Raw genomic sequence first — 27,173 nt, 5'->3', positions numbered from 1 at the left:
CAAAGCATATTTGGATTTTAAACAAAACATGTTTGCTTATTATATAAAGCCAGATATTGCAGCTGCTGTGTAAAACCCAATTTAGATACAGTGAACTTTGAAATAATAATGTTTAGAGGCAGCTTCTTTTAATAATTGCAATGTGAAATTGTTACAAAGCAGTTCGTAGGAGCAAAAGAAAGAACATAAAACAAAAAAAGCAGCAAACTATGGAGTTTCCGAAGATTAAACATTTGTAAAATCTTCTAAAATCCACTATAAATGTGAAAATGCTCCTTTGCTCCCCCCTTCTTTGCTCTGCTCAGAAATCTGTCTGCATCATTCTGTATGAGCTGAAGGCAAGAACAGGCTTTACACCTTCAGGTAGCCTGAAGCTTCATTCACTCTGCTAGAAAACCGCCTGTTGAGATCCATTGCTGTTTAAAATGCTGCATGCTAAGCCTGACTGTGTAAAACAGCCTTAAGGCTTCAAAGCTTACAGAGAGTTGCTCCTTTGGCCCTAGCCTTTGATAATGCTTTGCCACAAGGTCACTGAACTGCCTTCCAGGGCATGGGAGATCAGAAACACTTAATTATGCCAACTTCAATGAAAGTACATGTATTTTGGTAGATAGACCAGATACACAACTGAGAGATTTGCATGACATACTGACTTGCAAGACTGCAAGACGTAATAAATCATGAAGGAAAGATTAACTAAAACAAAATGTGAGATTCAACCAGGTTGTTCCTGCTAAAGTCTGCAATCTGCAAAGAAAACTTGTTATATATAAATATATACAATATATAATATAAATATATACAAGCAACAACATGTCACACTGTGTATGTCTGCACTGCAAGATTCCTTCAGAAGCTACAAATCTTACTTTCTTTCCAACTTTTGTTCTAATACACAATATTCAAAAATGAACAAATTAACTGTTTGCACGTAGGCACAGCTACAACTCCAACAGTTTAAGCTCAGCTGTCCACTTAATAGGTTTAGGAGCTTTTAGCCACATCTTGCTATCTTAAACAGCAAATGTGGCTCCAGAAGGAGCTGCGGGAAAATCTAAAAATTACCTCAAGTGATGTCACTTGAGTCAGCGCCAATTGGGTCTGAAGTGTTAAAAAAAACGGAGGTTACCAGACCTCTGTAGCCCACTCCTCATCTGTGCTTGATGCTAGCAGCTCAAGGCTAGCCGCTACTAACATAACATACCTAAATCTCCGACCTTACTGTCAGCAGTATAGTTGCATTGTGGGTAAATACACATGTTTAAATAGATTTGTGTTTGTGTAAAAAACAGCATAAAACATGAGTTTCTTCTGCTTTGAGCAGCCACATAGTTCAACTGTTTGACTTCATGGGTGAGTCTTAGAATCCTAAGAAATGTACTGTTTCTGATACCCTCCCCTTCTGCTCGGAGACATTTACGTATTGCTGGAATATGCATTATGTAACAGTACAGGACTCTTAAAGTGCAACATGAAACTTTTTCTTCAACTCTTGAGGAAGCAGCCTCTGCTTTCTGACTCAGACTCCTTTTTTACTTTTATTTTTAGAGTCAGAGTGATTTTTCCGTGACATTTCCCCGCCTGGCTGCCGCAACCCAGTGGCCGGTCTTTTCAGTCAGAGCGCCAGGCCAGTCCACGCAGCCTTTTATCCCCGCTAAGTAGCGTGATAGGCCGGCTTCAATTGTGTACCTCAATGGCTGTTTTTTAGACTGCTCGATAGTAACAAGTGACTTCAACTCTCTGCTCACCCCCTATCACTCTCCCTCTAACCTCTTTTTATGTTCTCTTAACTTGTTAGCATCTTTGTCCTTTGTCCTACCTGCTTCACTTTCTTCATACATCCACCCACCTGTCTGTCTGTTTCTCTCTCCATCACCTCCTGCTTTCTTCCTCTTTTTCTCTCTGGATTTCCTCACCACCCCACTGCCCCCCTGATGAGCTCTGCTGGATGAAATAAATATGAGGAGTAAGAGGGATAAATATTTATAGCTGCTTCGGCTGTATAATTCTGTGTGTTGTTGCATGTGTGTGTGTGTGTGTGTGTGTGTGTGTGTGTATACATACATGTCAGGTGTGTGTGTGTTATATGTTTTCAGGCCTTTGGCCAGTGCAGGTGCCAGGGCTGTTGCTCGGATAAATAATTCACTGGAAGTTAAATCTTAAATTCACATCAGTTTCGTAAGACAATAGGAGCAGCATGGCAGCACACACAAACACACACACACCACCTGGCACTGAGCATATGTGCCCTCAGACATGTAGTGATAAATGCATGAGACATCCCTGTGTATACACATTTGACACACATATCATGTTATACAGTAATCATGCATGAAAATGCACTTGTGCAAACATGCATATGCATGAAATTGAATGCTCACATTGGCAAACACTGATAAGCTACCTTGCTTATAACATGCAACCTTGACACACATGCACACAGGCCTAGTAATACATCCATACACTGTACACAGGACACAGATACACACACTTAACTATTGTATGTGACTATGGCACCGTGTCAATAATTGTGTGCATTTAAGGTTCCCATTTGAGTCTATTTCTGGCTGTTTGAATGCATCAGTGTGTGTGTGTGTGTACTTTTGTGCACTGGCGAGTCAAGCATCTCCGCTCTGCCCCACACAACACACTCACACACTTCTACAGGCTCACTAGCTGAACTACACACAGATAGGGGTGCGTCAATAAGTAATGAGAGCAATATGAGGGCCCCCCAGTTGACCCGGGCCTTTAATATTTTACAGTAGGGTCTCTCAGACAGTACCAGCCGACACACTGCCACAACTCATCCGTAAAATCTCACTTCGCAAGGCTTGATGGTAAGCGCCGCCCTCTAAGGTCCAATTTAATAACGTCCTCTGAGAGCCTGTCAATGCATTCATCTCAGATAGCGTCATGTAGAACGTTTTTTTCAATCCTATATATAAGATTTATAGCTACTGCACAGGTTTATGTGAAAGTTTAAGCGTGAAGCCTTTGAGGAAATCACTTTGGAGCTTTAGGTTTTAATTTGACTTGAGCATCAAATTGAAAGATTGTGAGCGGTGTTCATGCTTTTTGTATCGTATTAGCATTTTGCTGTATGCACATTGGCCTCTTGTAATGTTGGCAGTCAATAACTTGGATATCCATCTGCTAGTAGTGAAACATGCAAAAAATCATTATAATTAACAGTCAGAACGGATCTTACTGTACTGCTTCTCAGTTTTATGTGACTCATTCAACAAGACATGTAATGGCTCAAGTACAACTTTCAAACAAAAGTCACAAGGACAGAAGACAAATAGACTCTGTAAATGTTCTGAGAAAACAAGAGCAGTTGCTTGTCTGATGCTAACATAAGAAGCCATCAGGTTCCTCACCGCAACAACACATCTTGTCCTGTTTCTTGGGTCTTTTGGATATTTGGCTATTAACAGCTGGGAGGATTAATATTTATTAATTGACCATACACAGTCAATGCTTAAGTACAACTGCATTCATACGTACAAGATCAGGTCATTTTGAAGCACACAACCCTTCGTCTTCAAATCCAAATGTGTTGTTAACCACACAGACAGCAGAGAAACCAAAAGAAAATTTTGTAGAAGTTTCGGTGCTCCATTTAGTATAGATCAACTCAGCAGGCAGCCAATCAGATTTGGTTTCGATTACATTGGCTTACAGTCAGAGAAAACAAGAGTTCCACTGGAGCAGAGGAATCCAAAAGCTTTTGTCTAAAAATGTACCTGCCAGACATATTGATTTATTTAAGTTTACTGCTATTTCACATTTTACACTTGGTGTGTGTGTGTGTGTGTGTATGTGTGTGTGTGTGTGTGTGTGGATGTGTCTGTGTTTGTAATATTATTTTGAATCATTTTGTTTTGATTTTTTTGTATTATTTTTTTTACATGCTACACAAAGAAACCACTTCTCTCACAAAGCTTATAGTGAACGCACAATTTCCAATAAGGACAAGCGGTGTTACAAAGGAAGGGAACAGAATTTATTAGATCTGGACATCCAGAGTTTATAGTTTACATTTGGCCATTTGTATAGTAAAATGTCTAATAATAGTCTAATACTTCATTTCTTTCAGCCATGGAATCAACCATAGATAACCCTGTTAGATCTCGTAACCAAAAGAAGACTGTTTTTCAAAACCAAGATGCTATAAACAAAGTTCTCTTAATAACAGGCACAAATTTATTGTTTACAATTATAGTTAACTGTGTCCAGTTTAAATATGAAAGACCTAAATTACATTGGCGACATACTTCACTGATGTTATCGTGGCTGCTTCAGGCACATTTTAGTAGTTTTGTGGGCAGTTTTATGACCTGCAATGTAAACAGGCTCTTGACCAGGCATTTATTAGAGACGGGTGTTTATTTGCAGTTCTTTAATGCTGCAAAAACAAGTTTTTATATGACGGTTTATGGTATTTATATTAAGAGCATTTTTTGTCAGGGTGCCATTGCAGTTAGATGAAGGTGACAGATTACAATGACACTGTGTGCAACAGACCAGATTTTTAGTTTCACTAGTCTTTTTTTTGTCAGTATAAATGCATAAAGTAAGACGTGGTGGTTTCCATTGGCCTAGTTTAGCATGTTTTGCTTTTATTTTTGTGAGTGAGTGAGCTCTTATTACTCTTGCTGCAGACTACCAGCCTTCTTTGACATTTGGTTTGATTCAGTCCTTGTTTCATGTCACAGACTAATAAAACCTGGAGTTAAAGTCAGTTTTGATGTCTGATTGGCAATTTCGGTCTCTTTTTGTTTGCTCACCCTATCAGGGAAGTCCCAAGGGTTCAATATTACCAATCAAAGCATAACAGGGACCTAAAACAGGTTTAATTTAGCTTGAATAAATTAAATAACTCAACAACCCCTTGATAATTAATTGACAATGTTACTTCATATGAATAAAAAAGATCGTTCTTGTAGTTTGAACATTAGTAGCTTAAATTGAAAGAAAGCTACTTTAGGTTTATTAATGATGTAAGGAGGATTCTAATCTGGTTTTAGGAGGGCAGAGATGGTCTGATGCTAAAGGAAGCAAACATCAATACTGATGTAAACAGATTGGTTTTATTATCATCACCTGCTTAACTTGCTTTTATGGTCAGATTAGACCAAACTAGCTGCCAGCATACAGTATCCACCCTGCTCTGTTTCAGCAGCTTGTCCTCAGTCTGTAAATCCAGATTACAATAAATTGAAACTAATTGGGAGGTTTCAAAGATTACCGTCAGCTGGGCCCACCCTGTTAGCGCAAAAACAATTCCATCACTTCCCTAACTGAGCTTCACTGTAAAGCTCTGAACGCAGTTTTGTTGACGTCCCCACATGTTATAATTTTGTCCCAGCCAGCCTCTCAAACTATTATGGAATAAGGCTTCCCTGCTGAGCACCCTGTAGCATCTGCAAACACATTCCTCAGACCTCCACTTACCCCTGGCTAGCCGGGCAATAAAACATAGCCAATTAGGCTTTGCTCCTTGCTGTGTGAAGCCCTTTTCCTGCTGCTGAGTGTGATTTGAGTCTGAATTACTTCCTCCCTGACTTCCCCTCCCGAGAAGTGGTGGATGGAGAAGAACCACTGTACTTTACCTGCCAAATAGTGTGAAACCTCTCTGGTGGTAGCACCACCACTTCTGTTCATTAGTGCTGTATCCAGTATTACCCACTGTTGAAATGTCACCATCCTCTCTTCTCCATTTCTGTACAGTGCAAAAGACTGTAAAGTCTGTCCTGCATCTGTCCTACAACTATTTGAATATGTAATAGCTTCCCCTAGGCCTGTGTGCATTTACAAACATTCAGCTTGATATGATTTTAATTATTCACACCAAAAGAAATCAGAAGATGTATGAAAGTGTGACCAGATGTGTAAAATTGTGAGATACAGTGCTGCCTTTAAAGTCAGTAAACTGTCTATCCAACTGGTATTTGTGTCTTTAATATATATATATATATATATATAGTATATAGTATATATATATAGTATATATATGATCAGTCAAAATTGAATATTCAATGTATAGTGCAGTAGTGATAATAGTAATGGAGTCAATTCATTTCACTTTATTTCAGACCCACAGTTTATACAATTCAGAGAGCAAAATAAGTAGAGAATTTCCCAAATTGTGTGGTATGAGGCTTAAAAATATTTCCTACCCTGTGCCATAAAGCAGTTCAGCAGATTTCCGGCCAATCTAACCTGGTAATAACACCAAAAAAACACAGTAATTGTGAGCAATGTGCTGCTGGCCACCAGGAGAAGACTATATTTATGTTGTGCAGTACTAGGGATTCCTTAAGGAACTGTGACAAGGAGGGCTAGGAATTTCCAAAAGCTCAGATCAGTCTCTTCTTTAATCCTGTCAGGGCTTATGCATGCTGCATGCAAGACAGGCGATCCATGCTGTCTGGATACATTGTCAAGTGAGATTTTGGAGACAATTTAATCCCTCCCCAAATCCTGTTTTGTTTGCTGACATGAAACAGTTTGTCCAATAAAAACCTCAATCCAATGGAGACGAGGGCTTTGGAGTAATAAGGTTTTCATAACCAGGATTTGATCTTTACATATTTGCTATTAGACATAGTGTGGTGTGTACACGCTTTCCTCTCATTTTAATTATACTGTGCATGTGAGTGTGTGCCTGTTTGTTGTTCTCTCTATTTTCCTCCTTCCATTTCTCTCGTTTCCCCTTTATCTCTATGTGGACTGTGCATGAGGAACCTGAAGGAAGGGAGGAGGGAGGAGGATAAAAGACAGGGGAAAGGTAGAGGAGCTGGGTAGTAGGCAGCTGGATGAAGGGGTGCAAGCTGGAAGGGAGGAGGAAGAGACAGCAGAGCAAAGAGAGGATGGGTGTAGATTGGGGGAGAAGAGTATGGAAGAAATTGCACATGGAAAAAGAAGAGGAGTATTTGATTGCATAGGAATGAAAGGAGAAAGAGGAGCAGAGTGTTGGTGTCACACGGTTTATTTAGAGTTTATTGCTTTGGCAGAACTCCAGACTCCCTCCCCATACTCCTCCAGCAGGCATGTCAGTGTGTGTATACAATATGTGTGTACACTCCTGGAGACATATATGTAATCTTAGATGTGCATACACACTTAAACATCAAAGCAAAACTGTGAAAAGTGAAAAGAAAGTTTGCACACATACAAAGATAAAGAAAGCTATATGAAGAACACAGAGTGATGTGTTTAGAAGTGTGAGGAAATGACACACAGACACACAGCCAAAAGCTCTGATTGGAAATGATGTTGCTATGGATCCCAGATGGGCGTGGCTACACTGTCAGTGACTTGAGTAGCAGGAGCTAATAAATCATGTAGTTTGTGTGCGTGAGGAAGTGATAGACTTCAGGGTGTGTGCTTGATTGTAGTGTATGTATATGTTTGTGTGTGTGTGTCTGAAGGCTGTGTATGCTGCACATCAGGGAGGGTATCACAAAGCTTCAGTCTGCCGTATCCAGCTGCAGCAGCCTCCACTGTCTGCCTGTCTGACCCACTTTCTTTTCTTTCCTTCCTTCTCTCCTTCCTTTGTTAGCTCCTTCTGTCGTTTCTTCTTTCCTCCAAGTCCTGCAGTCTTTCCTTTCCTCCAGCTTCAATCCTTCTGTCCCTGATTCACTTTGTATCTTTCAAGTACCTTTAATCCTTTCGTACCTCACTCCTATTTATGTCTTGTCATTTGACAAGCTGAAGATCTCAATGAACGAGCCACACAGCTTGTCATTCATTTTTCCCTCATGTTTAGTCATTTTCTCTACTCGTGTCTAATATCAGTTCAATTCAATTTTCAATTTCAATTCAGTTTGTTTTATTGGCATGGGTGTAAAATAGACAAAAAACATAAGTATTAAAAAAAATCAAGAAAATATCCCAAAACAAAAACTTTGCCAACTCACATAGCAGCCAAATCTACATTGTAGGCTACACATAACTGACGTCCACCTCCTTAAAAATGTACTACACATCGGAGCTACGGAAATACCAAGTGGAGCTACAACATCTGTGATCGATAGATAGGCCAGCACCTTGCATGGTAGCTCACTGCCAATGGTGTGTGTGTTTGTAAATGGGAGGCAAATTTGTAAAGAGCTTTGGAAAGCACTATTTATACCATTATACCATTTAAATAAACATAAATACTGCAAAAACTCCAGTTATATACAGTATATGTGCAACATCACACTAATATGGCCTCAACACTTACATTGCGATTTAGCGATGATAACTGATGCAGTATAAATCGAAACTAACGCCATAGTTGTCTACAGCAGGACTGTTGTTAATATACCTGACTTGAAGCCAGTTTGTCTTTTCCTATTCAAACTTTCTCATGTGCTATTCATGAGTTATCCATCCATCGTTTTTAAACTTTTATCAACCCAAGATTCAAAGTCATTCTCGCCTTTAGCTTCAGGTCCAATAAAAAAAACGTGCTGCTGGTGAAACATCATAACAGACCCACCACATAATTTAAGTCTCTACTGATAGTTCAAGTCAAATCATCGCTATACGGGTAGAGATGCTGACAGTCGGTGCGGCAAACAAATTGAACAGAGTTGTTGTGGCTTAAATCGTTTCAGTGACATCTTGCAGGTGCACGAAGCCTTTAAGTGCAGCTATTGGTTCAAAATTGCATTTGAACTGCTGGGGGATTAGGTGAGGATGTCAAAAGCCTGTTCCAAAACTGATATACTTAGATACAGATACTATACACTATAGGAAACACTCTTTTTTCTCTAAATCTCGAAAACACACAAGATATACTGTGGAAAAAGCTCCCCTCAGAAACTGAGATGCAGCAGATATTACAGAAAACCAAGGCACAGAAAAACTGGAACTGTTTATCTGTTGCATATAAATGTAGGCCTTGAGTTGCCCTCTTTCTCACTGTCAGTTAACAGTGCAAAAGACACTCCTGATTGTCAACAATCAATTTGTGTATGAGGAAATTTTGTTGTATTTTCTCTTCTCAAGCTGTGAAAAAACAATTTCAAAATAAATACTTCTTTTCTCTACAGGCACATAGGAAGTGATATATTTTGTATTTCCAGCAGCAGAAGCAGGGTTGAAATAAATACAAGAATAATTTCTTTCTAGACAATGTAGAGTAAAAATACAAAAGCAGCAAAAAAAAAAGGAAGTCTTTCTGTGCACAGGAATCGAGGTTGAAATTTAATATCACCCTTACATTCAGGCTTATTGAATCCAGATATTGCTGCTCTTATCTTGTGGGCACCCACTCACTCGCCTTACATGATCAATTTTGGGTCGTGACCAGTAGTTAAAGTACCAAGATAATGCACATTGGCCGACGTTCCCCACTGTGAGCAGTGTTATTGCTCTGTGCTCTGACAGCTTCAGTGGGTTAAATCGAGTCACCAACTGTTTTAGGGTCCTCTGAAGGGCACTACAGAGGGAAGGTAACAAATTCACACCAAGCTACTTTATCCTCCAGGTAGCTGATATTATCTGAAGGTCTTTACGATTCACAACACGGATATTTGTGCTCCTGCTGCCAAGATTTGCTTTTATGGCTGCTATTATTTCAGCCCACAGTATTTTATACAGTCTGTTTATGTTGCAGGGACTTGTAGAGGATTTGGCAAGGCAAAGCAAGTAATGGCAAGCTTATTTGTATAGCACCTTTTAAACACAAAGACGTTTCAAAGAGCTTTACATATGGCCTGAGACAACACTAAAGTTAGAAGAAAAGAAGAAAAAAATGAATTGCTGTGGACAGAAGAGGTCTTTAGCTTTGATTTAAAAGAGTGGCAGAGTGGAGAGCAGACCTCACTATAGTTTGATCCAGATATGTTTTGCATAAATCTAAAGGCTGCTTCACCATGTTTTATTTTAACCCTCAGAACTATAAACAATCCAGGCCTAGAGGACCAGAGGGGTCTGGATGGTCTGTAGCACAGTAGCAGATCAGAGATATATTCTGGTCCTAAACCATTTTGTGTGTCATAAACAAGTAATAGTATTTTAAAATCAATCCTTTGACACACAGATGGCCAAAGCAGCAATTTGAGAACTGGAGTAATGCGTTCTGCTCCTGTGCTGTCTTTTGAATGAGCTGCAGCTGTCTGATATCCACTTAATTCAGCCTTGCAAAATAAAAGTATTTTAAGGGTCTTGTTAGACATAAATTATTCATATATCCTATTTTAAAGAAATAGTTCAACATTCTGGAGGATGTCACTGCTCCAAACCAAGAAGTAGTCTGGCCCATAACCCAATAACCCTTCCAAAAAAACCCACAACTTGCTTTAGAGGTGCTGGTAAGTGGATATTGTTATTTACTGATTCTTCTTTTAATGGACCATTGTGTAGCATTTAAAGGCATCTAGCAGTGAAGTTGCATATCGCCACCAAGTGAATACAGCTCACCGCCCAAGTGTGTAGGAGCAACTACTGTGGCTGCTAAACTCACAAAAACCGCCAAAGGTCCCATCTAGAGTCAGTGTTTGGTGTGTCTAATTTGTGCTACTGTAGAAACATGGCAGTTTAACATGGCAGACTCTGTAGAAGAGCATCCGCTAAAGATAAAAACGCTTATTTTCAGGTGATTATACACTAATGAAAACATACCTATGAATATTATATTCATTCCCTGCCAAGAGATTGAACCTTTAATTTAATTGACACTGTAATATAATTATAGCGGTACCAATAGTGGTCTTTTAAGCTCTTATTTAAAATAAACTGAGATTTCAACTTTTGAAAATATGAATATATATTATAATAATAAACAACATAGGTTTGATACTGACTAAAAACTGGCCAGTGATATATTGATCAGTCAGTCCCTTGTTGGTGTCTTCTTATGAGTAATTGGCTCTTACTTTGTATTAGGATATCAACCATAAACTGCTGAAGCAGATCAATAATCCTGATTAGTAGTTAGTTGCTTCTTCACCACAAGACTGCATAATATGGCATCAATACAGGATCAGTAGCTTTACATGTCTGGGGTGTATGTTCGTCCACCCACCATGATTAAAACATGATTTGTTTAGTGTGTTTCTAAACATGTTTCATGGTTGAGATATTTGACAACCATAAACTACACTTTCTTTTCTGGCTCTGAGGCGGCGGCACTAGATTCACCAAATTTACGTCTCTCAGACAGGTTTTTATTTTCTCTCATAAATTTGTAATGTTGTGACAGATGAGGATGCTAGGTGTGGGAGTTATCTAACTGTCCCTGTAGGATCATGAAAAGGATTTATGATGTGTTGCACAGTCCTTTTCGCTTTGACGGTGCAGGTCACTGGGGTGTTGTACTTTTGAGTGTGGACTGTGAAAGAGAATCACATTTTACAAGATATATTGGACTTTTTTTTTTTAAGAAATGTTCTCTTCAGTTAATTACCAGTATCAAGCAATGTCTTGTGGACAAATTGTGCTGACCACAAGTCAAAATTAAATATATTTCTGAATGCCTAGGAGAGTCTAAGAAAAGTCTAAAGACATACACACATACAGGGTTTGCCTTTCTGTATGAAGCATGTCGTAACTACATTTCATGGTCAGGTCATTTCATCCTTTCAACCTGCATTAACTGACTTTTTGGCCACTTGGGGGAAGGGGAAACAATCAAATACAAAACAAAACCTGAACATTTAACACTTTTTAGGTTGATATATCAACAATATCTTATTTATAATATCTTTTTGAGTCGTGTTTATAGCCACCTGGCGAAGTCAAATGTTAGCTCTGTTTTAGTAACCACCAGCTCTTGAGGGAAGTAGGTGGCTCTTTAGCTGTTTTTAACTTCATATCTGTGGGTCCAACACCCTAAATATACACAGGATAAAAAATACATTATCTGATTGATTGCATTTTTTATTTGAATGATTCTTAAAATAACTTTGCTTTTTAGCCTTTTCTGATTAAACATGTTTACATTTGGTCTTAATATTCTGTGTAGGCAGTGGTTACTTGTTGGGAATGATTCAGTTAGAGCTGCATGGTGTGTAAAATGTCTACTCAGTTAATTAGTCAGTAGAATTTTAGTTTCTGCCCTGTCTGGGCTTAAAGTGATAGTGGACACACTGCACTGGGTGAAGCACCTTGTACTGACAGTCCATCTGTGGCTATATGGGATGGCATTTATTTTTTAAAAACAAACTAATGGTGCCTTTGCAAGTGTTACTGGTCTTCTGTTATTCTTTAAAGTTTTTGTACAAAGGCCTAAAAAATATAGATGTGTCATGTTTTAGTGTTTTGCATTTGCAAAACTAAATAAATTCTTCGTCTGCAGTTTTATAAACGAAAAATGTGTTTACAGTTCAGCCTATAATGTGCAATTGACACAATTTTATATTCAGGTAAACAACAGTGTTGCTCACTTACCAAGTGCAGAAGAAATTTAACTTCACAGGATAAATTCTAAGAAGAGCTTCATGCAACATTGGTCTTTATCTGATGTAACTAAATCATCCATAATTGAATTGAACTGTATCAAAACCCATCAGTTCTGACTTTGTGAATCAAAGTCAAAATAAAATGAAATCAGGAGACAGATATCCAGCCCTAGTGTTTATTGTGATTACTTTATCAGTGTGTGTGAACTGCAGCTTGCATTTGCTTTGATTGAATGCACCTACAAATAAACCTTTTTATAGTTGTCTTTATGATTATTGACGCAGATGAATAGCAGCACACTCTTATGTAAATGAACCCGACAATCCCAGCAGTGTAACTAGCAGATGAAACATACTTGAGCAACATGTGACAAATTGATTAACTGTTTAAACTTGTAATCACAGCAGAGCTCCTTCTGTAACAAGCTGTTTGCATTTAAGTGCACACTCCAGTTTAATTATTCCAGTTGGGATTGTCTTGTTAGTAATTAACCCAGGCTCTCCATATTAGGTTTGGGGTGATATTGGGCCAATTAAAGATCAATAATCCTGATCTTTTGCTGGCTGCTTCCTCACAGTGGTGTCTGTGTATTTCAGGGCCAACTAACAGTCAATGGTGCTCATTAGTAAGCAGCCCATGTTTGTAGTCAATATGCTGGGAGCTGAAAGGGTCAGGTCAATATAGATCTGAGCTGGAAGTTAGTTGGAGAAGTAAAGAAAGAAAGAGACTGTTATCTCCTTTGTTTCTTGACTGGTTTCTACTCTTCTTCCTCAGACTGAGTGATATAACTAATTGGTATAATTAATATATAACTAAAATAACTGTTTCCATCTTGTATCATTTTTCTGCCTCACCATTTTTTGTGTACCTCTTTCTCGCCCTCTCCCTCTGTTATGTCTTCACAGTAATTTACCACATGTGCGTCACATATCACTTAAGTCAATACCATGAAATCCATTTTTAGTCACAGACACTTACACAAACACACACACACACAATAAAGACACACAAACACCCACACACACATGCATTCCCTGTTTGGTCCCACTGGGTTTATCTCTATCTCAGAGATCAGTTTGGGAATTAGTTCTGACGCAGCTCCTGCCTTTCCACCCGGGGCAGCACACACATGGACGCACACTGTCTTTCTCAGACACACACACAGTCACACAAACACTTGACTGACATGTTGCGCATACACAAATTCACCGACACACCACCTCTGATTGGAAAGAGACACAGAGATACTCATTAAAAACTGTTTCCACCAACCTGTTGTTCTGTGTGTTTTGAAATTGTGCATTAAATAACTTGAGTTATCTAGATAGAAAGAAATAGAAAGAGAAATTAATAATACAAATATTTAAGCATTGAGGTGGAAAGAGTGAAAGAGAACAGGAAATAAAATTAATGGATGCAACACAAATGTGATGTGAAAACCCTTTACATATCAGGTTTATATCAGGTTTATAGAACCTGACCAGTATATCAACAGGATCAATATTATTAGCAAGTATTGGTTAGAAAAGATACATTTTATTGGGGTATCGCAGCAATGAAATAGTAATTTACTTATAATTGCAAGTTCAAGTTTCTCTTACTTGTATTTTATATTTAGCTTTTATTTGTTACTGAAGACATTTTGACATGGCACAGTAGGAAAACCCAGGTGCACATAATACCATTAATGGTGGCTGAATTCCATTTAGCTGCTTCAGTTTCATCCCTCCTAGTATCATGTATGCTGGCTCACTGTCACACTGTTGTGGCTTACAGTGACATCGTTAATGTTATTACTTATACCTGTGTTTTTCCTACTGTGACAAGTCAAAATGTGTTACGGTGAAAAAGGCCTATTAGAATTTCCAGTAATAAAGTTACTTGTACATAACCTAATGACAATACTTAAACGCAGTTCTCAAATATTCAAATGTGTGTTCATGCACAAAACAAAATATCAACCAAATCATGTTTGTGTGTGTGTTGGGCCAAGAATATGGTATCAGTTGGACTTCAGCAGATAATTTATGTCGCTGACCTTTTGAAAATGTGGTTGAAAATGGTGCAATATTCGGATGGAAAAGTACCCAAATTCTCCATCTCTGTAGTACTGTAACACACAAACACACACTGTGGGTCACTGTCACACACACAGAGCGGTCAGCAGAGTACTGGCTGTCATCAACCACTAATTACATCAACAGGTGTCTGGCAGGAGGGCACCATGCCCTGTGTGTGTGTGTGTGTGTGTGTGTGTGTGTGTTAGAGAGGAGAGAGAGAGAGATAGGTGTGTTGGTGACACTTTCAATAATATAGGGATGTGTTGGTAGTAAGACACAATCTGTTCACATAAGCAGTATGATAAAAATCCGCTGCCTCCAGCTCATTTTACTTACATCAGCCCTCGACTTTAATGTACAGGTCTGCTGTGGCCGGTATTTCTTTTCCAGGAAGCGTGTATTGCTCATCAGTTTTGAGCAATCTTCAAAGACTCCTTTCACAGTGGTGAAAAGGACATCATGTCCCTTTTTGCGAGATATTTAGACACAGCCAACTCCCCATCTTGACTTCTCCTTCCTCATATTTAACTAGTTTTTTGCGCAAAATCCAATTGAATTATTGTGCTGGAAGAAAGCGGGACACATACCAGTTGCAGTTGAGGGCGCTCAACTTCTTGGTGTAAGCGTCAGTGTTCATCAGCAGGATGGTGTAAGTCGCAAATGCTCTTAGCAAATTTGTTCTTTTTAGAATCCTTTTTGCCGGCATAAATGCTTGCCGGTTTTGGATAAAATTTTAAAAACTAAAATAATTATTTCTAATTGAATATAAATTACTTTTTTTTTAATTCTTTTTGCAACAGGCCTCCTCCATGACTGGCATATCACCCACACTTCAACACAGCGGGACGTGTGAGTGAGAAAAGTTTTAAGCTGGTTCGAACTTCTCTCTCAATCCTGTTTATTTCAATTTTTACACACTATTTTCTATGATGGCTTTCCAGGGAAGATTGCTTTGCTCATTCTGTTAGGAGTCGGATCCCCCCCCCCCCCCGTCTTCCAGTGTGGCCATTCGGAAACACTAAGTATAATAACATCCTTTTTCTAACATGGTCCGATGCTTATTTGAATAGATCTTTCGACTTATACGAGCCTTAAAGCATACACTCATAAAAACCTCTTTTTGCATTATTTTGCTGTGTGTTACTGTATTGATGAGATCTAAAATACACTTTTCCTGATTTGAGACATCAAGTCCAACTCCTTCACTTAGACTCATCTGGACTCAATAACACACTTGCCACTCTTCATGGGTCTGGCTTTCTTTCTTTAAGAACTCTTGGTTTCTTTTTCCCTCTGCTATCCCCTAATCCAGAAGTTTACAAAAGCTTCACTGGCTTTTTTGCAGCCAGTAACTTGGATTTTTCTGTCATTATTCTCAGCTAGTTTAACTCTCTGTAGCTCTGTCTTATCTGTAGATAAAATGATTTTTGTTAGCATTTAAAACCTAACCAGCTTTGTCAGGAGACCAGACTTTCAGTTATCTCCTCCCTACCCCTCTCTCTATTTATCTATTCTTTTCTTTCTTATTAGTCTCCATTCACAGCCTCTTTACTTGTTTTTATTCTCTCTCTGTCTTCTTTGCTTTGTCATGCGTTGCCCAATTCAAAATTGCAAAACACACACACTTTACAACCGCAGTTTTTCTTTGAACATTCCATATGGCATTTTTAAAAAAACATAAACATGCAACAAATCACACTTGATCTTCCAGCTTCTCCATCCACTCACCATACACACTCATATACTCCTTATTGGGCCATATGATAAGTAATTTTGCAAGTAATGGATGCGAGGCAGAGGGCGCCATTTTCAAGCTGGAGTTGTGTGGTCTGCGTGGAGGAAAGAAGTCATGGGGAATCTAGATTTATTGGCAGGAAAAAACAGGAAGTGCCTCTTGAACTCTACTGTTATCATTACTGAAATGCACGGTAAAACCATTCTAATGTTTATTATTGTTGCATTTATCCCCAGTATATACTCTGTTTTTCCCCCTTTTCAAACTTTGTTTTGGCCACCAACTTTCTGACAAAAAACTATCTTCAACCAGCAAACTTGCTTAACTTCCAAATGTGGTCCCGACTGGTTATGGATGAGAATGGGGTTTGTACGTACACAGGTTTTTCGCTTATTTATCCTAAACAACAGCTGCCTGACACTGTTTAAAAATGGGGTTGCCGGTGGAGCGGACCTTAAAAAAACAGCAAAACTGTGCCTTAAAAAATCAACTTTGGGTGTAACTTGTATGGTAAAAGCAGCCCCTTCGCAGATTTGGATTGGCACTTTATTATAAACATATTGATAACAAATTGTTAGTGTCCCCCTAACCGTGTGTGTCGTATTTTGTTGCTAAGCTGTTTTATGACTTAGCCAAAAACGACTGAGCAAAATGGGTCCTTTTGTAATCCACGATGGTTTTTTGGTAATAATGTGGTTCCCTTTGGTAACCCACTGTCAGGTTTATGTTTCATCATGCCATAAACAACGATGAAGATGAGACAAGACGACAACATGCTCGCCGAGTCAAGCCTCTGCTGTTATTTGTTAAACAATGATGTCTTGGTGTTTCAGGTGCGTATACCGTGCTAACATGGTGAACGAAGGGAGAAAATGAAACCACAACTCTGTGTGACCTCCAGGAAAGATCTTGACACTACAATACAACTATTGGAGGAGGACATGCTGGAGTAAGAAAGAAGAGAAAACACAAGTGTGTGCTCTTGTGGTGATTGTTTCTAATTCCAGTCATCTAAACACGCAATGTAAACCTGTTACCCTTTCACCCACTCTTAGCGACTGTAGCCAAGCGCCAAAACACACACTCTGTCCACCCAAAAAACAAAAAAAAAAAGGTAGAATTTGGAAAAGCTCAAGTGCATAATCCGGTTTACATCCAAACCCTTGTTTGACTGAGTGTAGTCGGGTGGACAGTTTTTTGGAAATGGCCTGTCAATGCATTTTTGCACAGCAGGCCACACTTGACCCTCAAGCAAGACATGGAATAAGTAGTTCAGCCGATATTGTGCGCACACCATCCACGGTAAATGGAGCTCGATTTCCTATCCCACTCTACACGTGACTTGGACCTTGATGCAATTTTCATGAGCTGCTCTGTGATGCGAGAACAGTAGATAAGCTTTGAGCTGTGTTTTTTCTAGAATCTGCTTTTCAAAAATGAGTTTGTAATCTTAGTGGGAACAACCGGTTTTAAATCTATACATTTTACATTTATTTTTTAACAACTAACATTTTTTCTTTATTTCCCTAGAATCGACTCAGTTTTTTATCCCTTTACCTAGAAAATAATGGTGCTCAATATTGAGTGGTGGAAATTTGGTTGTTATAATCAATAATCAATAAATTTTATTTTTACAAATTTAGCCCGCTTATTTATTTGTAAATTGTAAATAATAAACAATGTCCTAAAACAATTCAATGAAATTAAAACAAGAAATCTTAATTGTTAATATGAAAGTAAAATTTAATAAATTACTGTGGCTTTTTATAATGTTTTTCCTTTTTTAAAGTCACAGCACTTGATGGGTTCAATGTCTCTTTGGTTTAGGATCCTCACCTTTTTTTGGAACACCATTTTGATTAAGTACATCTAGTAAATTGTATCTGAGCATTCCGGGTTTAGGGGGTTTAGGGGGGTTTAGGGTCTGGTCCAGCCAAAGCTCCTGGTATACGGGGAAAAGGGCCTCAGTAGCTTAGCAATGAAACCTGAGCCAGAAAGTGAAGGGCCTTAATTTTGCAATAAAATCTAAAAACAACAGGAACCGTGTAAGCACCAAAAGCTTGGTGGGATATTATGAACTGCTTTTTCTTTTTTAGTGAACATTGAGTTGAGATTAGAAACAGGGAGCTGTCGAGTCTTAGAAAAAAAAAGAATCTATCACATCGTAATCACTTTAATTGATGATGTTTAGGTCCTTAGACCTTGAATCACCATTTAAGTGATATAGATTGAAAGCAAAGCATACATAATAGGCTATAGGCCTCCACCTGAAAAAAACCTGCCAATTCAGGGAAACGGCATCAAAACTTCCTTATCTATTCAAATTCCAGGTCCCAATAAGCTATTCATATAAAAACAAACGTCATAACTGAAATCTTACAGCTGCAAACAAAACTAAGAGTTTGCATCACACAATAAAGCCCTCATGGGACATTTAAACAATAAACATGTACAGATCAATGCCGCCTTTAGTCTTTCAATGTAACAATGGTATACATGTGGCGGGGAAAGCCCTAATTAACACAATACTCCAAAATAATCCAACTGAATTTATAATTAATTCCTTTTGGATCAATCAGTGGTTAGAAAAGAGCCTATCTAGGAGATATGTTTTATCAGCCTGAATAAAGCACAAGTACACCTTCTTAACTCATCATTAATAAGCTCCAAGTTTGAACCAACACACCCGGATTTTTAGTTTTCACATTGGATGCCAGATTCCAACCTGGTTTTGTTGTTTGTTATGGTGAGATGGTGAACCCTAGTTATGAAGATGATTGTAAGTATGGTGTAAAAATGATAGTGATGTATTGTTTCTCATATAATGTTTAAAGAGCCTATTTATTCTAGTAGTCCGTGACCTGCAGACTTGTCAGGCGTCACAGTGCGAGAGCTTTTTTGTCTGGTAAAATACCAGTGGACGTCTTGCTGGCAGGTTATGATTAGTGAACTCCTTGTCAGCCTGCCCGCTGGGCTGTGTTTGTGAAGTGGATGTGTGTGCGTGCGTGGTGTTGTGTGGGTTTTGCCGTTTGTACGTTTAAGAGGCCAAATTGCAGTGCTCTCATTCCCCAGAGAAGGACTGCACACACATTCTATGCCTCCACTAAAATCTTACAAGACACTTTCACTCCTCCGTAACTCCTTCTGTGTCCCTCTCACTAACCACCACATACCAAAGGTACGCACACACAAAGACACAACATGCATGGCGAAGCTCCTGACTCAGCAGATTGCTGCCATCAGGCTATACGGAGCTTCGCTGGCACAAACAGCCATATCTATCCACACTCTAGATTAGAGAGGATAGTTGGTGTGTAATCATTGTGTGTTTTTTAACAAACCGAATCCAAAACAATGTAGTTTCACGTGTTTATGAAAAAGTCAAGTAGAAAATTGTTACTGAACAGAAGATTCATTTACTATATTTGGTGAAATATTAAAGTAAATTTCCACAAGCTAAAATAACTGTTTTTACATTTAAAAATTCATGTATTATTAATCATATGTCCAATGCAACCTGTTATTTTATTTCTCAAAAATAAACATTGGTTTAGATTCATTATTCAGATTTGCCGAAATAAGATACCAAGAAGGGCTGCATTCCTGCTATCTACTTAAGACAGCTGGCCTTGATATTTTGGTATAGTTTGCAGGAGAAAGAAAGAGAGGTAGTCAGTGAAATGTGGGAGGAAAGAGTGAGAGAAAAAAGAAAGTAAACAAAGGCAGAGAGGTTCAACAGAGTTATTTTACAGCGAACTACTCTCCTCTTTCATCGCTCTTCCTCCTCCTTACCTCCCGTCTTGCCCTCCACTCCCCCTGTCATGTGTCCAGGCAGAGGTAGTTGTTTTTCAAAACGGTACACACAGACACACACACGCACACACGCACACACAGAGTGTCCTAATCAAAGCCAGGCTCTGCACATTGTGTCCCAGTTGAGCAGCTATTTTTATCTGCAGCGCTGTAACAGGGATGGAATGGGTCAGATAGGCCAGGCTGACGAATCCATCAAGACCAACAGATAAACAGTCAGCCTGCTGGACTGCACGCACACACACACACACTTATACACACACACACCTACACACATATACTGTTTAAGTAAACAAATTAACCAGTTCTTTCTCTATATTACAATTGCAAACTAACACAGCCCTTGTTCCTTTTTCTGTCTCTGTATCTTGCACTTCCTGACACACACACACACACACACACACACACAGGGTCAATCTTGTCCCATTAGCACCATGGCAGATTTTCAGCCTCACACACGCATGATGCTGCCACACACACACACACACACACGTGGTTAGAGACACATGATTACTGATTTACCGTTGTAAGAGAAATCCAGTTGGCAGAGATCCAGTTTCTGGCTTGTTAGTTTGGGATTCAAGTGCTCTGGCTTGGACCCAATTAGTTTCTCTCCCTACCTCCCTCTCTCTCCAGTTACTTTCTTGTCATGACTGTGTGTTATATATTAGGTGCGGTATATCCACAGCTATACACAAACTGAAAATCTTCTCACAACTCCCCCAAAAAACCCACTATGTTTTATACATAAATACAAAACTGAGTTGATCGTACATAAATACCAGTGTCTTTTATAGTTTATAGTTCATAGGTGTTTGCTTTGAACCCAACATACAACAGCACCTATGAGGACATTAAACAGCTATAAAGGTTTACTGTGGTGTACATAGTGTTGTAAAAACATTTACACAACAGTGAGGCTGCAAGTTGTACAGTAAGTGCTGTGTGTGTGTTTCTCTTGCACTCAGTCCACATTAGCTCTATTAGCCTGTGCCACTAAAGTAAGATTAGCTTAGGTTGTACTCCCATCCTCTAATATATATGACTTAGGGTTAGGAAATTGGACAAGTATATCAGCCATCGATGGTTGTTTTTTTTGGCCGATAGTTTGGGCGATTTTTGTCATTTTATGGACACTGACATCTTGCCAGGCCAAGTTTGGGAAAGAAACGCCAGCAAAAACCCTTTTAATGGCTGGGGCTTGTGCAAGGATGCACTGTACCTATTTCTGTTTCGTTCCCAAGCGAGTTGCACAATTGTTTACATAAACAAACACACACACAATGATTAGATAGGCTAATACTCTAATCGTTCATACTGGCACTGTCACAATGCAGAGATGGATTAATCTAATGCTGCTATTTTTATGTTACTTTATCTGAGGAATCCAAGTAAGAGTCCATGGACTTCATAATGACGCAGCAATAGCATGCCTCGACTCATTATTTAGACGCACTGAAAGATCAGTATAAGTCTATCCAAATCTCCATCCCTTCCTTCATGTTTATGTCTAACGTGGAAAATATGGTTTACACATGCATATTTGCATGGAATGATGAAACTTCATGTCACATATTGGCCATTGCGGTTCTGCAATTAAAACATTAAACTATCAGAAATGCATTGTTTAAATAAGATCAATGTTGTTCAATGTTCAATTTTATTTATATTACCGTCATCAGTGAATGTAGTGGTAGGTCATAATCCTCTTGGGCCTTGCGGACTTCCCGAAGCCTCTGCCAACTATGTGCAAATGCTCCATTAATAGAGCCGCAAACACCAAAGGCTCAAACGGTGTTGGCTTTCTCTTTCTTCATGGCATTATTCCCTGCCACATTAAGGTTATGCCGGGTCCATTATCCGTGGTGACAAAAGACACCTTTTCCTTCGTGATCCCCCATTGCTGAGCACGCTCTCTCAGTTCTTCAGCTAGCGCCATGCCTGTGTGGTCATCTGGAACATATGTCATTTCTAGACATTTCACTTGCAGCTCCCAACTTTCTGTGGCATAGTGTGTTGTGACACTCATATATAGGGAATCATGTTGGTAGTAGACCACATGTCCATAGGCAGTATGATAAAATCCGCTGCCTCCAGCTCTTTACTTACATCAGCCCTGACTTTAATGTACAGGTCTGCTGTGGCGGTATTTCTTTCCAGGAAGCGTGTATTGCTCATCAAAGGTTTTGAGCAAATCCTTCAAAGACTCCCTTTCCACAGTGTGAAAAGACATCATGTCCCTTGCGAGATATTTAGACACAGCCAACTCCCATCTTGGACTCTCCTTCTCATATTTACTAGTTTGGGCAAAATCCCCAATGATTTTGTGCTGGAGAAGCGGGACACTACCAGTTGCAGTTGAGGGGCCGCTACTCTTGGTGTAAGCGTAGTGTGCTCAGCAGGATGGTGTAGTCGCAAATGCTCTTGCAAATTTGTCTTTTTAGAATCCTTTGCCGGCACTATGCTTGCCGGTTGGATAAAATTTAAAACTAAAATAATTATTTCTAATTGAATATAAATTACTTTTTTTTTTAATTCTTTTTGGCAACAGGCTCCTCCATGACTGGCAATCACCCACACTTCACACAGCGACGTGTGGAGGTGAGAAAGTTTTAAGCAGGGTTCGAACTTCTCTCTCAATCTGTTATTTCAATTCTTTACACAACTATTTTCTATGAATGGCTTCCAGGGAAGATTGCTTGCTCCTCTGTTAGAGAGGTCCCCCCCCCTCCCCCCCCCGTCTTCCAGTGTGGCCATTCGGAAACACTACAGTATAATAACATCCTTCTTCTAACATGGTCCGAGCTATTGGAACTAGATCTTTTCGACTTACCGAGCCTTAAGCATACACTAATAAAAGAACCTCTTGCATTATTTTGCTGTGTAGTTACTGTAATTGAATGAGATCTAAACAATCACTTTTCCTGATTGAGACATCAGTCCCCAACTCCTTCACTTAGACTATCTGGACTCATAACACACTTGCACTCTTCCTGGTCATGGCTTTCTCTTTTAGAAGCTCTTGGTTCTTTTCCCCTCTGCTATCCTAACTCCAGAGTTACAAAAGCTTCCACTGGCTTTTGCAGCAGTAACCTGGATTTTTCTGTCCATATTCTCAGCTAAGTTACTCTCTGTAGCTGCTGTCTTATCTGTAGATAAAATGATTTTGTTAGCATTTAAAACCTACAGCTGTCAGGAGACCAGACTTCAGTTATCTCCTTCCCTACCCCTCTCTCTATTTATCTATTTCTTTCTTTCTATTAGTCTCATTCACAGCCTCTTTACTTGTTTTATTCTCTCTCTGTCTTCTTTGCTGTCATGCGTTGCCAATTCAAAATTGCAAAACACACACATTTACAACCGCAGCTTTTCTTTGAACATCCATATGTGCTTAACATAAACATGCACACTCACACATTGATCTCCCAGCTCTCCATCCACTCACATACACACTCATATACTCCTTATTGGGCCATATGATAGTAATTTTGCAGTATGGAGGAGCAGGAGGGCTCAGCTGGAGTTGTGTGTCTGCGTGGAGGAAGAGTCTGGGATCTAGTTTATTGGCAGGAAACAGGAAGTCGCCTCTTGACTCTACTGTTTCATTACTGAATGCACGTAAACCTCTAATGTTATATATTGTTGCATTTATCCCCAGTATATACTCTGTTTTTCCTTTCAACTTTGTTTGGCCACCAACTTCTGACAAAAATATCTTCACCAGCAACTTGCTAACTTCATGTGTCCGCTGTTTGGTGGTGGGTTTGTAGCGTACACCGGGTTTCTCGCTATTTTTTATCCTAAAAACAGCTGCCTGACACTGTTAGAAATGGGGTTGCGGTGAGCGGACTTAAAAAAACAGCAACTGTGCCTTAAAATCAACTTTGGTGTAACTTGTTGGTACAAGCAGCCCCTCGCAGATTGGATGCACTTTTGATATAAACATATTGATTACAATTGTTAGTGTCCTAACCGTGTGTGTCGTATTTGTTGCTAAGCTGTTTATGACTTAGCAACACGACTGAGCAAAATGTCTGTATCCACATGTCTTTTGGTAATAATGTGTATCCCTTTGTTAACCTCACTGTCAGGTTTATGTTCATCCCTGCAATAAATCACGATGAGATGAGACAAGACGAAACATGCTGCCCGAGTCAAGCCTCTGCCCTGTTATTTGTAACAATGATGTCTTGTGTTTCAGGTGCGTAACCTGTGCTACATGGTGACACTAAGGGAGTAAATGAAACACACTCTGTGTGACCTCCAGGAGAAGATCTTCGACCTACAGATACAACTATTGGAGGAGGACATTGCTGGAGGTAAGAAAGAGAGAAAACACAAGTGTGTGTCTGTGGTGATGTTTCTAATTCCAGTCATCTAAACACGCCAATGTAAAAACCTGTTACCTTTCACCCACTCTAGCACTGTAGCCAAGGCCGCCAACACACACTCTGTCCACCCAAAAAACAAAAAAAAAAAGGTAGAATTTGGAAAGCTCAAGTGCATAACGGTTACATCCAAACCCTTGTTGACTGAGTGTAGTGGGTGGACAGTTTTGGAAATGGCCTGTCATCATTTTTGCACAGCAGGCCACACTTGACACCTGCACAGCAAAGAACACTGGAATAATAGTTCAGCCAGATATTGTGGCGCACACCATCCACGTAAATGGAGCTCGATTTCCTATCCACTCTACACAGATGACTGACCTTGATGCATTTCATGCAGCTGCTCTGTGATGGAGAACAGTAAGGATGAAGCTTGAGCTGTGTTTTCTAGGAATCTGCTCAAAATGAGATTTGTAATCTTAGTGGGACAACCAGGTTAAATCTAATACATTTTTAGCATTTATTCTTTTAACAACTACATTTTTCTTTTATCTCCCTAGATTGACTCAGTTTTATCCATTTACCTAGAAATCATGGTGCTCATTTGAGTGGTGGAAATTTGTTGTTATAATAATAATGCATAAAATTTTATTTACAAATTTAGCCGCTTATATTGTATTGTAAATAATAAGACCAATGTCTAAACAGATTCAATGAAAATTAAAACAAGAAATCTTAATTGTTATATGAACAGTAGAATTAAAAATAATTACTGTGGCTTTTATAATGTTTTTCTTTTTTAAGGTCACAGCACTGATGGGTCAATGTCTCTTGGTTAGACTCCTCACCTTTTGACACCAATCTTGACTTAAGTACATCTAGTAAAATTGTATCTGAGCATCCGGGTTAGGGGGTTAGGGGGTTAGGGTCTGGTCAGCCAAGCTCTGGTATACGGGGAAAAGGGCTCAGTAGCTTAGCAATGAAACCTGAGGCCAGAAAGTGAAGGGCCTTAAAATTTTGCAATAAAATCTAAAAACAAACAGGGAACCGATGTAGAGCACCAAAAGCTGGTGGGATATTATGATACTGTCTTTTTCTTTTTTTAGTGAACATTGAGGGTTGAGATTAGAATACAGGGAGCTGTCGAGTCTAGAAAAAAAAGAATCTATCACTCGTAATCACTTTATTGATGATGTTTCAGTCCTTAGACCTTGATCACATTAAGTTGATATAGATGAACAGCAGCATACATATAGGCTATAGGCTCTCACCTGAAAAAAAAACTGCCAATCAGAGGACGGCATCAAAACTTCCTGGTATGCTTTCAAATTCAGGTCAATAAGCTATTCATATATAAAAACAAACGTCATACTGAACTCTTACAGCTGCAAACAAACTAGAGGTTTGCATCACACAATAAAGCCCTCATGGGACATTAAATAAGAACAGTGTTTTACAGATCAATGCAGCCTTTAGTCTTCAAATGGTACAAATGGTATACATGTGGCGGGGAAAGCCTAATAATCACAATACTCCAAAATAATTCACAAACTAATTTTATACATTAACAACTTCCTTTTGGTCATCAGTGGTTAGAAAGAAGCCTATCTAGGAGATATGTTATCAGCTGAATAAAGCACAAGTGAACAACCTTCTTAACTTCATCATTAAAATAAAGCTCCAAGTTGAACAACACACCCGGATTTTTAGTTTCACATTGGCTGCCAGACTTCCAAGCTGTTGTTGTTGTTATGGTGACGATGGTGAACCCTAGTTATGAAGATGATAGTAAAGTATGGTTGTTAAAAAAATGATAGTGACCTGTATTTTTCTCATATAATGTTAAAGAAGCCTATTAGTTCTAGTAGTCGTGACCTGCAGCTGTCATGGCGATCACAGTGAGAGCTTGTTGTCATGGTAATACCAGTGACGTCTTGCTGGCATGGTAATGATAGTGAACTCTTGTCAGCCTGCCCCTGTGGCTGTGTTGTGAAGTGGATGTGTGTGCGTGCGTGTGTGTGTGTGCGTTTGCGTGTGTAGTTAAGAGTGCTCAATTTGCAGTGCTCATCATTCCCGAGGAAGGCTGCACACACATCTATGCACTCCACTAAATCTTACAGACACTTTCACTCTCTCTCTAACTCCCTCTGTGTCTCTCACTAACACACCCACACTACCAAAGGTACGCACACACAGACACACACATGCAGTGCGAAGCTCCTGACTCAGCAGATTGCTGCCATCAGGTACCGGGAGCTGTGCTGCTGGCACTAAACAGCCATATCTATTCACACTCTAGATTAGAGAGGATAGTTGGTGTGTATATGTGTGTGTTTGTGTGTGTGTGTGTGTGTGTGTGTGATGTGTGTGAGAGAGAAAGAGAGAGAGAGAGAGAGAGAGCAGCAGCAGAGAGTGAAGGATGAGGTTGTCTGCTATAATGATTTGTTGTGTCCCTCACCTTGTATCTACCTCTTTTCTCTGCCTCTTTTATCTTTCTTTCTTATTTTCCACTCTCCATTTCTCTTCATGCTCTTCTTTAATCTATTTTCTCCTCCATCTGTTTTTTTTTCATTTCTTTTTCTCTCATTTGCATTGTCCTCCAAGGGTTATATTTTCCCTGTTTTTCTCCCTCCTCTATTTTATTTTAGTTGTCTCATCCGACACTCTGTTTCAGTCAGTCCATCAGTTGTCTCAGTTTGTTCTTTTTTTGTCCTTCTGGTCACGCAAACTGTCTTTGTGACACTAAAGGTAACTGAAAACATTGCCAAAAGTTTTTCAGCCAATATTACCGACAAATTCGTTGGGTAAGTTACAAATAATAATAATAATGATAAT

General features: G+C 39.2%; 1 protein-coding gene across 1 annotated transcript in view; it reads left to right on the top strand.

The window, feature by feature from the left end:
* Positions 1–27,173, top strand: part of jade2 (jade family PHD finger 2) — a 160,775-nt gene that overhangs the window by 100,944 nt on the left and 32,658 nt on the right. Inside the window, 1 exon segment of the mRNA XM_035667182.1 lies at positions 24,212–24,329. Within this exon segment, the coding sequence (XP_035523075.1) occupies positions 24,212–24,329 (118 nt within the window).

The sequence above is a fragment of the Morone saxatilis genome, unplaced genomic scaffold, assembly GCF_004916995.1.
Source record: "Morone saxatilis isolate NCDOM2014 unplaced genomic scaffold, NCSU_SB_2.0 Contig20, whole genome shotgun sequence".
NCBI lineage: Eukaryota > Metazoa > Chordata > Actinopteri > Moronidae > Morone > Morone saxatilis.
This window is presented reverse-complemented; position numbering and strand designations above follow the sequence as displayed.